We start from the raw sequence: 13,642 nt of genomic DNA on the forward strand, positions 1-13,642 counted from the left end.
TTTTAGTAAGCAATTCAAATATTGCCTGATCATCTTGAACATGTGTAATTCTGGTTTTACGCTTTGTTAAGGGAATCTGTAGAAAGTCTCAAAATTTGGCAGCACCCAACCGGTAAGTTCTGTCTCCTCTGGGGATCTTGTCATGGCTTGATTTTGTTAGGGTAGGTCTAGAGTCAGCCTACTCTAAGGTATGGCTTTACTCTTAAGGTGTGGCTTTTTTTGGTGGCTCAGCTATATGTCTGGGGTATTAAAAAATGTTAATGTAATCTCTCCATTCTGGCTGGGCTGTGCTTTCAGCAGACTTCCAGTATCTTTATTCTACTCTCAGCTTTGTAGCAGCTGCTCTCTAGTAAGCCTTGGGAAGTCTTATCTTCAGACAAGGATTTCCAAGTGGTGCTTACAGGGACTTCTACCCCCACACCTCACTCCACAGGTCTCTCATTGCCTCTCCAGTTGCTTATGCTGTCCTGAAACTCTATCTCTGTCTTTCAGTTTAGTGAAGTGCCATGTTCTGTCTGGATTCTAGTTCATAGAGATGGGGGTCAGACGTGTGTTCCTCTGCAGAATTGCTGCAAATTCATGGAGTTTCCTCATGAGTTTCCTTTCTCTCTGGAATCACAATTTTGTGCTACCTCTTGTCCAATGCTTGGAAACATACATCCTATGCTTTTCTGGTTGTTGATGGGAAAACGCTAGCAAGTATCAGTAAATCCTAATATATTAATTTTAAAATATGTGTATATCATAGAAATAATGACATTTATTTAAACACATATTGCCCCAATTTTTCCATTGGGGATGTCTGGAACTTTTATTTATTCCTGTGCTTACTATTATTTCTCTGCTCAACCATGGCTGTGAAATTTAGTTTCCATCATGAGCCAGTATCTTTAATTTGTTCTTTGGATTATATTTTTAAGATTTATTATTAATTATATAGCAAGGGGCATCTCTGTATAAATACTGGACTTTTAGTAAGGCAAGTAGTAACTTACAGAGTGTGATTTAAGATGTCCCAGAAAATTCCTAATTCCAAGTGGGAAACTAAAGATCTTTGGTGTTTGACGAAGGGAAGTCATTCAAAGTGCCAAAAGAAAGGTCAAAGAAAGGAAGTTTGTTTTCACAAACTACAAGGCAAAGGATGAGCTTAAGCCATTAATGAGTTTGCTATTCCAATTATGACCATAAATAATGGGGATAAAAGGTAATTACTGATATAACAAAAGTTTTTATTAAAAGAAAAAGAAAGAGCAAAAATTATTATGACCCATGGAGTATGGTTTATAAAACATATACACTAAAATAAAGTTTTTTTGTTATTGTTGCTTTTTGATATAGTAGAATTTTATTCTGTACTTTTATTTCAAATCTCATCCTTTCATATTTTACAGGGTGCTCCCCACAATAGTTTCACGTGATACTGAGGAATGAATACTTTGGGAAATGTAAATAAATGGCTTTATAGCTATCAATTTTAAATACCTTTTAGGATCTGATATGTCCTAATATCAAGAATCTTAGTTTACTATATCTCTTTCCAAGTATGATAATACATTTCCTGTCCAATATTGGATCTATGTGCTTCTAAAAATGGTCATAGTTTTCCTTTTGCCTTACCATTGTCTGTGACAGTCCCACTCTTAGCCACAAGATGGCCTTGCAAATCAACATTTGGCAGACATCAATTCTCAGCTTGGACTGATGAATTTGTTTCATATTTCTTTGTTATATTTTAATATATCCTTCATTTATTTTTCTTTTCCATTTGCAGTGAGAGCCAGTAAGAACTAAATATGGCTTTAAAAACTGACCTTCAATGATGCATTTCTTCTTTTGGTTGCTGCCATGCTTTCTCATTCATAGATGTTTCATCTAGGACAATTCAGCAGTTATTCACACTTCTCCTACTCTGTAGAAGTTATTGTTTTGTTACCTTTTTTTGGAACATTGAACTGCTTTAGCTCTAAATAAGGACACAGGTTACATAGTGTACTTACATTGGGAAACTCCATTATAAAATCATAAGCATTTGCTTCCTTTGCTGCTTTCTCAATCTCTTCATCGGTCACACCATCTCGTCCATATTTAATATTATTATTAATGGTGGTCCCAAACAAAACAGGCTCTTGGCTGACCACTCCAATATGTTCTCGATAATACTGAACATTTAAAGTTCTGATGTCATTCCCATCTACTGTGATCTGCCAATCCAAAGGAATAAATCATGTGGTGATACCTTACACTGCACTGGGTTTAGAGTCTTTTTCTTTAGTTCAAAGTGTAAGCCGAGAAGCAGGCTATTTCAGGAATCAACGATTGGCTTCTTTTGATAAAATATTTATAGCATGTGTACTGTCAACAGCCTTTTCTGGTAGATGTGAACCAATAAAACCTCAAAAAAAAAACCACTGGCTTAAAATATTGCCAAACCACTTGAATATCCTTATTTTAAGATCCACAAATTAGGTGCTACATAGATCCCTGGCTATAGGAGCCACAAATGTTGTCATGTAGACACATGTAACAAACTTCAGTTTTGTTAACTTAAGACTGATGTGACCTTTGCATTTTTTTTCTAGGAAATACCCTTTCTTCAACACCTCACTCTGCTGCAAAAGTCAAAAGTGTCTTCTATTCTTTCATATAAATAATAGTAAAAGAATACCGTCTTCTCCATAAATAGTGCCATTACCCATTACCCCACATATTCCAATGACAGAAGCCGAGGTTTGATAATTATAACTCCCGGAGCTTCTCTTTATCACCAACTCTGGAATTCTCTCTGGGCATGAGTATTCTATGCAACTGCTTTATATATGGAATGCTTAACCATAATTTATTTATTTAATATTAACATGGATACATGAATCTAGTATACTCCAAATGAAAACTTAGGAAGTCAAATTTAAATGAACCAGGCTCTAGGAGAATAGATTTTCTTTTAAAAATAACAGTTGAAAATTTGAATAGAAGCATTAAGATTTATGCTTCTGTGACTATCATAGTCTTGTTCTCTATGATATTTACAAGGGTAACAAAGTCAAGTGCAACATTATGGATGACAGAAAAAAATGAGAGAGCATATTTTCTGCAGATATTCTGCTGGGATGTTTTGAGAAATGGAAAAACTTGTAAAATCTGGGTACTACAAATTATGTCATTTTCCTCCATAGCTTTCATCACCTTCTAAAATACTATATAATTTACTTATTTGTGGTTCTCTACTTATTACAATGTAAACTCGATGAGGGTAGAGGTTTTTATGCTTTGCTCATCTATGTTCCCTAGTACCCAGAACAGTGCCTAGCAATAGGTGCTCAATAAATATTTGGTGGATGAATGAATATGCAGGAAAGAAAATGATATGGCTTCTCTCAGGTCCACTGTTAAATCAAAGTTGAGATAGCTGTAAGTTCCCTATAGTAGGTGGTATTTCCTAATTTCATCATGTGGGCTATGCATGATTTTGCTAGGTACACTTACAAAGCCGTTGTCAGGATCATATAACCTCTGAAGAAGCTGGACTGCAGTACTCTTCCCACTGCCGTTGGGACCAACCAAGGTTACTGTCTCTCCAGACTTAATTTTGAGATTCAGACCTTTTAGGATCTATTGGGATGTAGGGGGAAAAATTCTATATAACTAGGATAAGTGAGAATATGATTCACATATTTTCAGAAATTTAATGTAGAATTATAAACAGAAAAAGAATTCTGTGACACTTAAAAACAAATTTAGACCTTGTTTTGTTTCATGTACATGTATAATAAAAATCTACATAATTTTGGAAAATAATATTTAAAAATGTCTTACCATCTCTCTCTATAAAGAGGAGATCTAGATTAAAAGTACACAAAGAATATTAACTAGCCATAGCAAACTGTTCACATTTTCGGCTGAAATACTTTATATCAATTTCATGACTACTAAGTTAGTAAAAGTTTTTTTCTTTTAATTTGCACCAATTGAATGAAATCTTGCCAGATATCTTCATGAGCTATTTAAGGAAGTTCTTTCTTAAAAAAATATATATTTAACATTATTGAAAAATACAGTAAAACCTTGGCTTGTGAGCATAATTCATTTCAGAAACATGCTTGTAATCCAAAGTACTTGTTTATCAAAGCTAATTTCCCCATAAGAAACACTGGAAACTCAGATGATTCGTTCCACACCCCAAAGATATTTATATGAAAATGATTACAATACTGTAATATAATATAAAATTACAAAGTAAATACAAAATAGAAAGAAAAATAAACAAATTAAGCTGCATTTACCTGGCTGGTGTGGGGGAGATGAGAGAGAGGAGGCTTATTGTGCAGGACGACTTTCACTATCACTAATGGAATCACTGCTATCTATTGACTCAATGGAATCTTTTTCTGCATGGGGGTCACTGTTACACTTACACGGATGTCGACTACAGTAAAGTATTAATAAACTCTTGTCATACTGTATTTAATGTAACTGGCAATAAGGCAGCAGAGGAAAGGGTCTGTATCTGCAGGCAGCCTGACCTAGAATGAAGCAAAGCATTCCTAAGCTTACTCTTGTATGAAAAAGCAAAGGGCTATCCATAGGGGCTTTGAGGTGACAAAAAAATACACTAGCGCCAGTTGTGAGCACCTTCCAATGTTCTGAAAAATCACTGATTTGTGACAAACACTACAGCCTGACACTCAGCATCCAAGCCTGGGAGATGATCACCCACAATCCCGCATCCCGCAAGAGAAAGAGAGAGAGAGAGAGAGAGAGAGAGAGAGAGAGAGAGAGAGAGAAAACCATTGGCTCCATTGTGATCATGTGACATTTGGCCTCACATTTGGCCTACTATTCGTATTGCAAGACACTGCTCATTTACCAAGTTAAAATTTATTACAAAGGTTTGCTTGTCTTGCGGAACACTCATAGAACAAATTACTTGCAATCCAAGGTTTTCCTGTTGCAAAGTAAGACAACTGGCAAGACTCCTTAGGTGCTCCCATGAATGAATTCCACTACTAGAAACCCACCTTTTTTAGTGCTGGATCTCATGGGGACATTGAAACTCAGGGTAGCACTTTAAAATAATTCTCAATGCCTGGAGGTTGCTACCAGCTTTTAGTGTCCTAGGGACTTGCAGTGTGAGAGAAGCCTGACAAATAATGACAGAATGGCAGAAGCCCTACCAAAATGACAACAGCAATCTAGTTGAGAAACTCTCATCTATCTTTGCTTGCATTTATTATGTACTCAGCTTAAAAACATGGGAATCTCTCTTTGGGCTCTCACTTTGATCTCCCTGTTTGTAAATAAACAGACCCTTTAAATAACTTAAACATAAAACTTGCAAAGGGTCAAGCAGAGAAGAATTCTTTGAAGGAGGTGAGAAATTCAGGACTCCTGGTGGGAGTACCTCCTCTATCATCTCCACTTTTACCCTGGAGTTGGTTTCTGTACTTTCATTGGAAGAATATGTTTTATTTATTTAAAGTGGTAACAAATTTCTTTGTTTGAAATTATTCACTCTTTAGCTTAGTAAAAAGGGATATATTTCAAATGTTCACTGAAAAATAGTTTGAAACCCAGAGAACACTTTACCATGCAATATAATGGCACAATTGGCACTTAAATCTCTAAGAGCCAACCCAAATGTAGTGGCAAATGTGTGTTTCTGTTGAGAAAAATGGTAGAAGGCAACACTATGTCAACAATGGTGAATAAGTAACAAAGATTTCAAAAAAGAGCTTTGAAAAGAGAATTTCAAAGACATAGGGAAAAATAAAGAAGTAGGAGTAGGTAGATCTTTTCTGAATGCAAATTATGCAGGGGACATTTGGGCACTTTATAGGCATTAAAGGTTGATGGCAAGAGTAATTTTTATCAATTTCATTTAAAATAATATTGTCCTTTTTGTATAAAATAAGTGTTTTATTAGTAATTACTCTTTGCAATTTTTAACTGTAACTACTTTTTTGGATAAATATACTAATAACATGAAAAGAGGAGGACAGAAGAGACAAACGTTTTCACAAGAACTTGTCAAAGACTGAACAATGGAGGGTAATAAACTCTGGGCTGCATGTGCACCTGTGCACATGTGTGATTGTCTGCATTTATCTAAAAGTGAGAAAGAAAGTACCTGAGACACAAATGCTGGTCCAGTAAAGCTCTTAGGAAAAGGAGAAGGAAAAGGCACAACACATGCATAATTCCTCAGGTTAGAGACTCTGAGGTTAAAATGAGTTACCTTTGTTGAGTGGGATAATATTTGGGGACCACCAATAGGTGATGCCATCAATCCAAGACATTTTGGTGTGCTCCCAAATGCAGTGAAGGAATTTCAGGGAGTTGAAAATGTTTTAGTAAGCTGAATGTAAAAAAGAGGCTGTGAAATGTAACTAGCTCTTCCAGAGTTATTTGTCCATTACTGATCTATCTTTCCTTCCTTCCCTCCTTCTTTCCCTCCCTCCCCACCTTTCTCTATCTTACTTTCTCCTTTCTCTTTTCAAAGAAGAGTAGCAAAATCTTGGTCAAAATGATCCTAAATACTCTCTTAAGAAGAGATCTTAGCCAATAAAAGACAGTATCAGAGTACTGTACAATTCTGTAATTAAATTAACCTACCTTGATAGATGGTCTTGATGGATAACTGAAAGAAACATTTTTAAATTCCACAGTTCCTTCTATGCATTCTGGTTTATATCCTGTTGTTGAAAAATTATCTATAGCAGGTTTCTTAGAAAAACAAAGAGAATGTTACAAATCTTCAAGGGACTAAGTTGACATTCTACATCCTAAAAGCAACTTAAAGATGGTTTACTTTTACAATGCTTTCTTTTCTGCTTCCAAACTACATTGAGTTAGACATAAAGGTTTCAATAAAACACAATGCCCTTGTAGAAGAGTTAAAACAATCTCTTTGCATATCTAATTATCCAACGTGGATTTTGCCCATCTTTTGTTTTAATGAAATGAATGTATGTATTTTTTTGGTTTCTTTCTTGCAGTAATTGTAGTTATCTTTCAAAGCAATGTGAAGTCTTACCTTGTCAATAACCTGGAAAATATTAAAGGCGGCTCCCCTGGCTATAGTGAAGGTTTCAAAGCTAGGGGCTGCTGTTCCAATGCAGTAGCTACTATGGATTACACTAAAAAAAACCTATAGGAACAAGAAAATAATATTTAATCTTCCTCAAATATATAAGAGACACAATAGAATAAAGTGTATATTTGGTTGACACTCAGAGAGATATATTAGAGAAATTAGGTAGGAAAGAATGCAAGCTGCTGCCAAACATAAAGGAAACACAAGTTAATCCAATTTTACATGGCTTTTTCTTAATGTGGAACAACTTTTGATTGTCTCACAGTCTCATTATCACCTGCTGGGAAGCTTGAGCACGAAAATATGTTTACTGAGGAAGGCTCACTGGTTGAGTGAGGAGGTAAGCTGCACTCCCTCCCTGCTGGTCAGTCAATTCCTTAAACTTTACAGAGAAGGATGGGATACATTTCACTTACATAGAGACATTGTACTATTTCTGTCCAAACTTCTGAATTCTTATATTACTGGACATCTTTCAGTTTCAGACACATATATCTCGGCAAAAAATCAAATAAATAAAGTATCCCATAAGCCAGGTGCTTTTTCCCTATTTTTACAAATGAGGAAGCTAAGGCTTAGCAAGTCATTGGCCTAAAGTCACATATAAATTGAGGAGTAAGGATGTGCCCCAAATTCCTCATGCTCAAATTTCATTTATATAAAAGTCTTAATTATGAAAGTCTCAAATCTAAAAGATGACTTTAGTTGACAGAAATCTACATAAAATGGGAAGGCCAAATGAGAACTGAAGTATATAGACCAGATCAATTCAGTTCAGCAAGACAAACTGTCTTTAATCCTGAACTGAATTGTTTATTGTTGAAATTTGGGAGGATGACCGAATAAACTCAAATTCAATGCATAACCCTAAGAGTTAAAAAAAAAAATCTAAATTGTGATGTTGGAGAGAGCTGTAGATGATAATTCTGTTTTTAACATTAGTATATGCTGAAAGGACAGAGGAAGGTCAGGAGAGTTTTATCTACAGAATATTACCAGAGGAAGCCATTCAGCAAGGTGAATGTAGAGTCTTGTCTTACCTCAGCAAGCTTGAAAGGAGAAAGTCTCACGAGAGAATGGCCTTTTTGACTGCTGGATTAAGAAAACTCTACATCCCAGGGGAGAATTCAGTTATGATTCTTCTAAAAGTATGATGCTTTTAAAGATATGCTGGATGACTAAATCCTGCCAGTTCATAGATATAATTTAAAGATATACCCAGATAATTTGAAAGAAACAAGTATTTGTTTGTTAAAAACATTCATCTTTGAATATTCATAATTATTCAAAGACAGATTTTGTCTAAACTCTAGATAAGAAGAGATTACATAGGCAAGTTACCTTTGTTCTTAAATAAGACTTACAGCAAGAACAGTTCCGATGGTATAACCAGGTTCTCCACTAAGAATCAAAGAGGTGCCATACCAAAAAGCAAGTCCATAGGTTCCATTCATAAAGAAGTACACTGCACCAAGAGAGAGTTTTGAAGCTATAGCCTTTCTTATGCCAACATCCTTTGCATCTTTTAGATTCTGTGTATACCTTAAAAAGACAAGACACAATGTAATAGACTTTGGGGAAAATAAAACCAAGAAAATATTATCATAATTAAAGGAACAGACCTTTGAATTTCTTTTTCCTGGGCTCCAAAGGCTACAACTGTTCGGATGGATGACAAGACTTCTTCTGCCACAGCCCCAGCTTTGGAATAGGCATTTAATTCCTTACTGGACAATGAGATCATTATCTGTAACAAACCATGACCACAGTTAACCAAAAGATGACCCTGAGGCAGTAACAATGTGCAGAGAACTTAATTCAGGTGGAGTCTAGAATAGCAGAATTTTATTATTGAAAAGGTACTTAGTATCATTTAATCTAATTTTCTCAGTTTGCAAACGGGGAAAGCAATGGCCAGAGATATTAAGTGACTTTTTAAAGTCTCACAGCAGTGAAAGAATTTAGTGTGACATAATCTTCAATATAAATCTCTACTCTGTCTTCTACAAGCAGAGCTTCCCTGTTTTCTCTCTGTATTTTTAAAAATTTAGAATATGTGTACTTATGCTAACACAATTGGGAAAGATGATTTGGAGATGGGTTTTAGGGACATAGACCTTTACAGGTGTACTATGGAAACTGGTGAGCCTGATTTGACTTGATTTATTATCATGTAAAAAGCAAGTCTTTCAGAGGCTATGGGTCACAGTACCAGGCAGAAGAAGATAATCCTGCATATGTCTGGAGTGTGACCCCCTGAAACTATTATTGCATAACACAGCCTACCTAGTAAGTGCTATATCTCCAGCACTTAAGAGGTGAGATTTCAGAGACAGAGAGGAAGGAGAATATCATTCTTATCGTTATTAGGCAGGTTTTAAAATTTTTCAAAATTTTAAAATCAGAATGTGCCTTTTTCTCTATTACACATTCCACTTACTACTCCTTTAATTAGTAACAGATTTCATTTAGTAATTAGCACAATGGTTCAATGAAATGGAATAGGAGGAAAATTGTCCACTGAACTGTGAGTCTTAAACTATTGCCTACTCAAATAACAAATCTATCCATTTTCAAAACACATTCCAAATAATTGGAGATGATTTTATGTAAGACATGCTTGGACAGTTGTTAAAGTCAGAAGGTAGCATAAACTGAATAATACTTATTTTCTGAATTCACTTAAAGATAATTATTCCTATCTCATTGGAGAGGAAGCAGCACCTAGCAATAACCACTGTACATAGTGAGTGTTTAATAAAATGTTTGCCAAATTAAATTGAACCAAAGGAAGCTGGAAACCACCCACCCTGGCTTCTTTAGTCATTTGAATAACTTTGACCTTATTTGCTTCTTCCTTACAACCAGTTCATATAGTAGCAGAACTGTATTTCCCACTGTTGTTCCTTTGAAACTTCTTGTCCACTTTGCTTCCCTGAGCAATTTTAAGTTTAGGCTCTGATCTTAGTAACACATAGTAGGTAATCTTCCTACTGAGTGGGTCCTAATTTCAAATATGCTGGGGATGAAGATTTTGACAAGGGTTACAAGGTCAATCCTAAAAGTCATACTAAATAAAGATTTCTTGTCTAAACATTGAAGTCTATCAAGAAATCATTCAACTATAGAATATTTTTATTGCTGTAAATTCTTGTTTGATTGGATCTGTATATTGCTACCAAATAAACTCTGAATTTTATGGCTTTGATTTCAATAAAGAACAATTGGCTTTGCAAAATTAAAAACCCCATCTATCCCTAAGAATACACGGTGCCTCCAATCTAGGAGATGGATATATACATTGGTTGAATTGTCAGGCTTGATTTAGAGAAAGATATTAGGGACACATGTGTTGCTTTTGGACTTCACAAAGAGCATTGCTTTCAAATCCAGGCTATACATGATTAATATCTTGTGCTATGCTCACACCAGCACTAGAAACATAATTTAACATGAAAATGCATAATTTATTTTAAAAATTGTATCAGATTTATATAGAACATAAAAGTAGACATTAAGCAGACATTCTCAATGTAATTCAAGTCTTATAAAAATATGAACTTGAAATGGCTGACATAAAAAATGTTTACAGTTTTAGCAGTTTCTTATTCTGTTTTAATGAAATGAATTGCACACATTTATCTGGACATTTAGAACACATAAGGCTCTTCGAAAATCCAATGTATAATGGCATAATTCTTTATCCATGCTATCATTTGAAGTTGCGCTAGGCTACCAAATGAAGAGGAATGCTTTTGTTTTGTTTTGTTTTGTAAGTAGGCTCCACACCCCGTGCATAGTCCAATGTGGGGCTTCAACTCATGACCCTGAGATCAAGACCTGAGCTGAGATCAAGAGTCAGACACTCAACCAATTGAGCCACCCAGGTGCCCCAAGAGGAATGTTTTTTAATGTAAGTAACCTCTTTAATGTTAGTAACTAACCTTATTGTAGCCAAATAACTTGAAGACAAAAGGATGATTAATAGTGAACAAAATCAAAAGTATTTGTGATGTATAACATCCCTATTTTTAGACATAGGAACTGAATAGAAATGACTTTTTTGACAAACTTGATAAAAAACCTAGTTCATATTCTTGCTTCCAGTCAACACTGCATTAGCCATCTTGCCTACCCTAGAAAACATGGCTGCTGAAGCAATTATAAGAGGTGAGGTGGAGAGAGTCACCAGGGTGAGTTTCCAGCCCTTGACCAAACCAATCGCCAGGCCAATAGAAAAAGTAGACATGTTTTGAAACAACAGAGCAATCTTGTCTCCAATACCATCATTGATTTTGTTGATGTCACTGAAACAAATAAATAAATGCATTTAAGTCATTGATATATCATATATGGAAACAAAGTTGATATACTACAAATCCATCCTCTTACTCAGTCATACGAGTGTTAAGTTCACCAATGTCACAACCATCAAACCAGCTGATATCCTGTGCCAAAATTGAATGGAAAAACTGTTTTCGAATTCTTTTGGTTTGTCGTGCTGCAGTCATAACCCAAAAGGAAATCTGCATGTAGTCAAAAACCAAGGCAGTAACTCCAATTCCAATATAATATAGGGTCAACCTGAAAAAAGATTATTGGAAACATTAGTGAGACTCAAGTGCAGTTTTTTCCCTTTGTTATCAACAACAACAAAAGAAATCTACCATAATATTTGATTGAGAGAATTTGTGCTTTAGCCTATAAAATAACTAAAAATAAACCTCCATAAGAAGAAATAAAATACACTGAATATAAAAATTTAGGTTTCCCTAGTCTAGAATATGTCTCTCTTACATTACTAGTAGAAATTAGTATTTTAAAACATTTGTTATTTATATATTCTTTCAGTAATTTTTAAAATTTTCATTTGAAAAGTTACATTGACATAATTAAGATAGCTGTATGTGGAACAGGTAGATAAAGAAATGAAAGTAGTCAAAAACAGTGTATAAAATATTTAATATATATATATGTATATATACTATTAAATATAAAATTCAACTTTAGGAATTTACCATAAGGAAATATATAAAAAAGATTAATCTAGATGGATGGTCATGTTAGCATTAACAACAATAAAGAAAAGCTGAAAACAATCTAACAGTAGACCAGATAAATACAGTCATTTAAAAAATGTATACTGGGTACCTTCTATCTGCGAGGTTTTAGAGATATAGTCATGAGCAAGATGATAAGGCCCTATTCATGAAAAATTTACATTCTGGTAGGAGGAGACAGACAATACATATAGAAAAATAATTTCAGGTGGTTCTATGAGGGAAATAAACAGGGTGATAAGTCACAGACTAACCAATGGGTAAAGGTGAGTCGGGAGAGTTGGTACAAATAGAGTGGTTAAGAAAACATTTTTTGAGGAAGTGATATTAGAGCTGGGATACAAAAGGTAAAATGGAGCCACACATAAAAATAGCAAGAAGAGTGTATTCTAGGGAAAAGAAGAAGAATAAGGTCTGAGGCAGAAAAAAAGCTTAGCATGTTCCAGGAACAAAAGAACTCCAAAGTGGTATGAAATGATTAGGCCAGAGAATTTAGCAAATATTGTAGGGTGACCATGCTGCATTGCACAGATTTTATTTTAAGAGAAGAAGTAGACCATTGGAGGATCTAAGCATGGGATGACCTTATCAGTTCAACTTTTAAAAAGATCAGCTGGCCCCTCTATGGAGAATGAATGGAAATGAAAGCAATGGAAGCAGGCAGTTTAGTTAGGAGGATATTGCAATGGCCAACGTAAGGAGGATAGGGCCTTGAATAAAGATGCAGCTTAAGTATAAAGAAGTGGAAAGATTCTAGTTACATTTTTGAAATACAACAAACTGGAATTGCCAATGTATTGGATGCGAGGAATGTAGGAAGGGGAGAAATTAAGGATAACTACTTAGATTTTGATTTGAGCAACTGGGTGAAAGGTGTGCCATGTACAGCCATTGATGGCTGGGAATGGAACAGATCTGTAGGAGATATCAAGGGTTTTGATTTAGATATTTTAAGACTGAGATGTTTAGTAAACATCAAAGTGGAGATCAAGTAAGAAGCTGAAAATGAGAGTTAGGAGTACTTGGAACAGGGTCTAGGCTAGAGATGTAAATTTGAAAGGCATCAGCTTGCAAGTGGTAATTAAAGGATTGACTGAGACCACCCACAGAGGGAGAGTGTGTGTGTGTGTGTGTGTGTGTGTGTGTGTGTGTGTGTGTGTGAGTTAAATGCAGATAAAAAAGATAAGAGGACCAAGGAATGAGCTCAGGTACTCTCCAAACATGGTAGTTTGGGGTGAAGAGAAAAAGCCTGCAAAGAAAGCTGAGGAGTGGCCAAGGAGGTAGGTGGAAAGCCAAGAAAGTGAAGTACTCAGGAAAACAGAGAGAAACATTCAACTGATCCCCATTATTCCCAGATTCTGTGTTGGCAAATCTGTGTGCTCACTAAGGCTTATTTGTAACCCTGAAATGAATACTCAGATGTTTTCATTGTTACTCATGGACATGCACAGAGTGCCAAAAAATTTGAGTTGCTCAACAAAGATGATCCCAG

General features: G+C 35.2%; 1 protein-coding gene across 1 annotated transcript in view; it reads right to left on the reverse strand.

Moving 5' to 3' along the window:
• The window catches only part of ABCB5 (ATP binding cassette subfamily B member 5), a 142,719-nt gene that overhangs the window by 90,114 nt on the left and 38,963 nt on the right, over positions 1-13,642 (reverse strand). Inside the window, 8 exon segments of the mRNA XM_040472467.1 lie at positions 1,998-2,201; positions 3,484-3,609; positions 6,610-6,720; positions 7,031-7,144; positions 8,455-8,632; positions 8,713-8,837; positions 11,226-11,397; positions 11,483-11,674. Coding sequence (XP_040328401.1) covers positions 1,998-2,201; positions 3,484-3,609; positions 6,610-6,720; positions 7,031-7,144; positions 8,455-8,632; positions 8,713-8,837; positions 11,226-11,397; positions 11,483-11,674 — 1,222 coding nt within the window.

This window comes from Herpailurus yagouaroundi, unplaced genomic scaffold (genome assembly GCF_014898765.1).
Source record: "Herpailurus yagouaroundi ecotype Mexico unplaced genomic scaffold, PumYag 100, whole genome shotgun sequence".
Taxonomy (NCBI): Eukaryota; Metazoa; Chordata; class Mammalia; order Carnivora; family Felidae; genus Herpailurus; species Herpailurus yagouaroundi.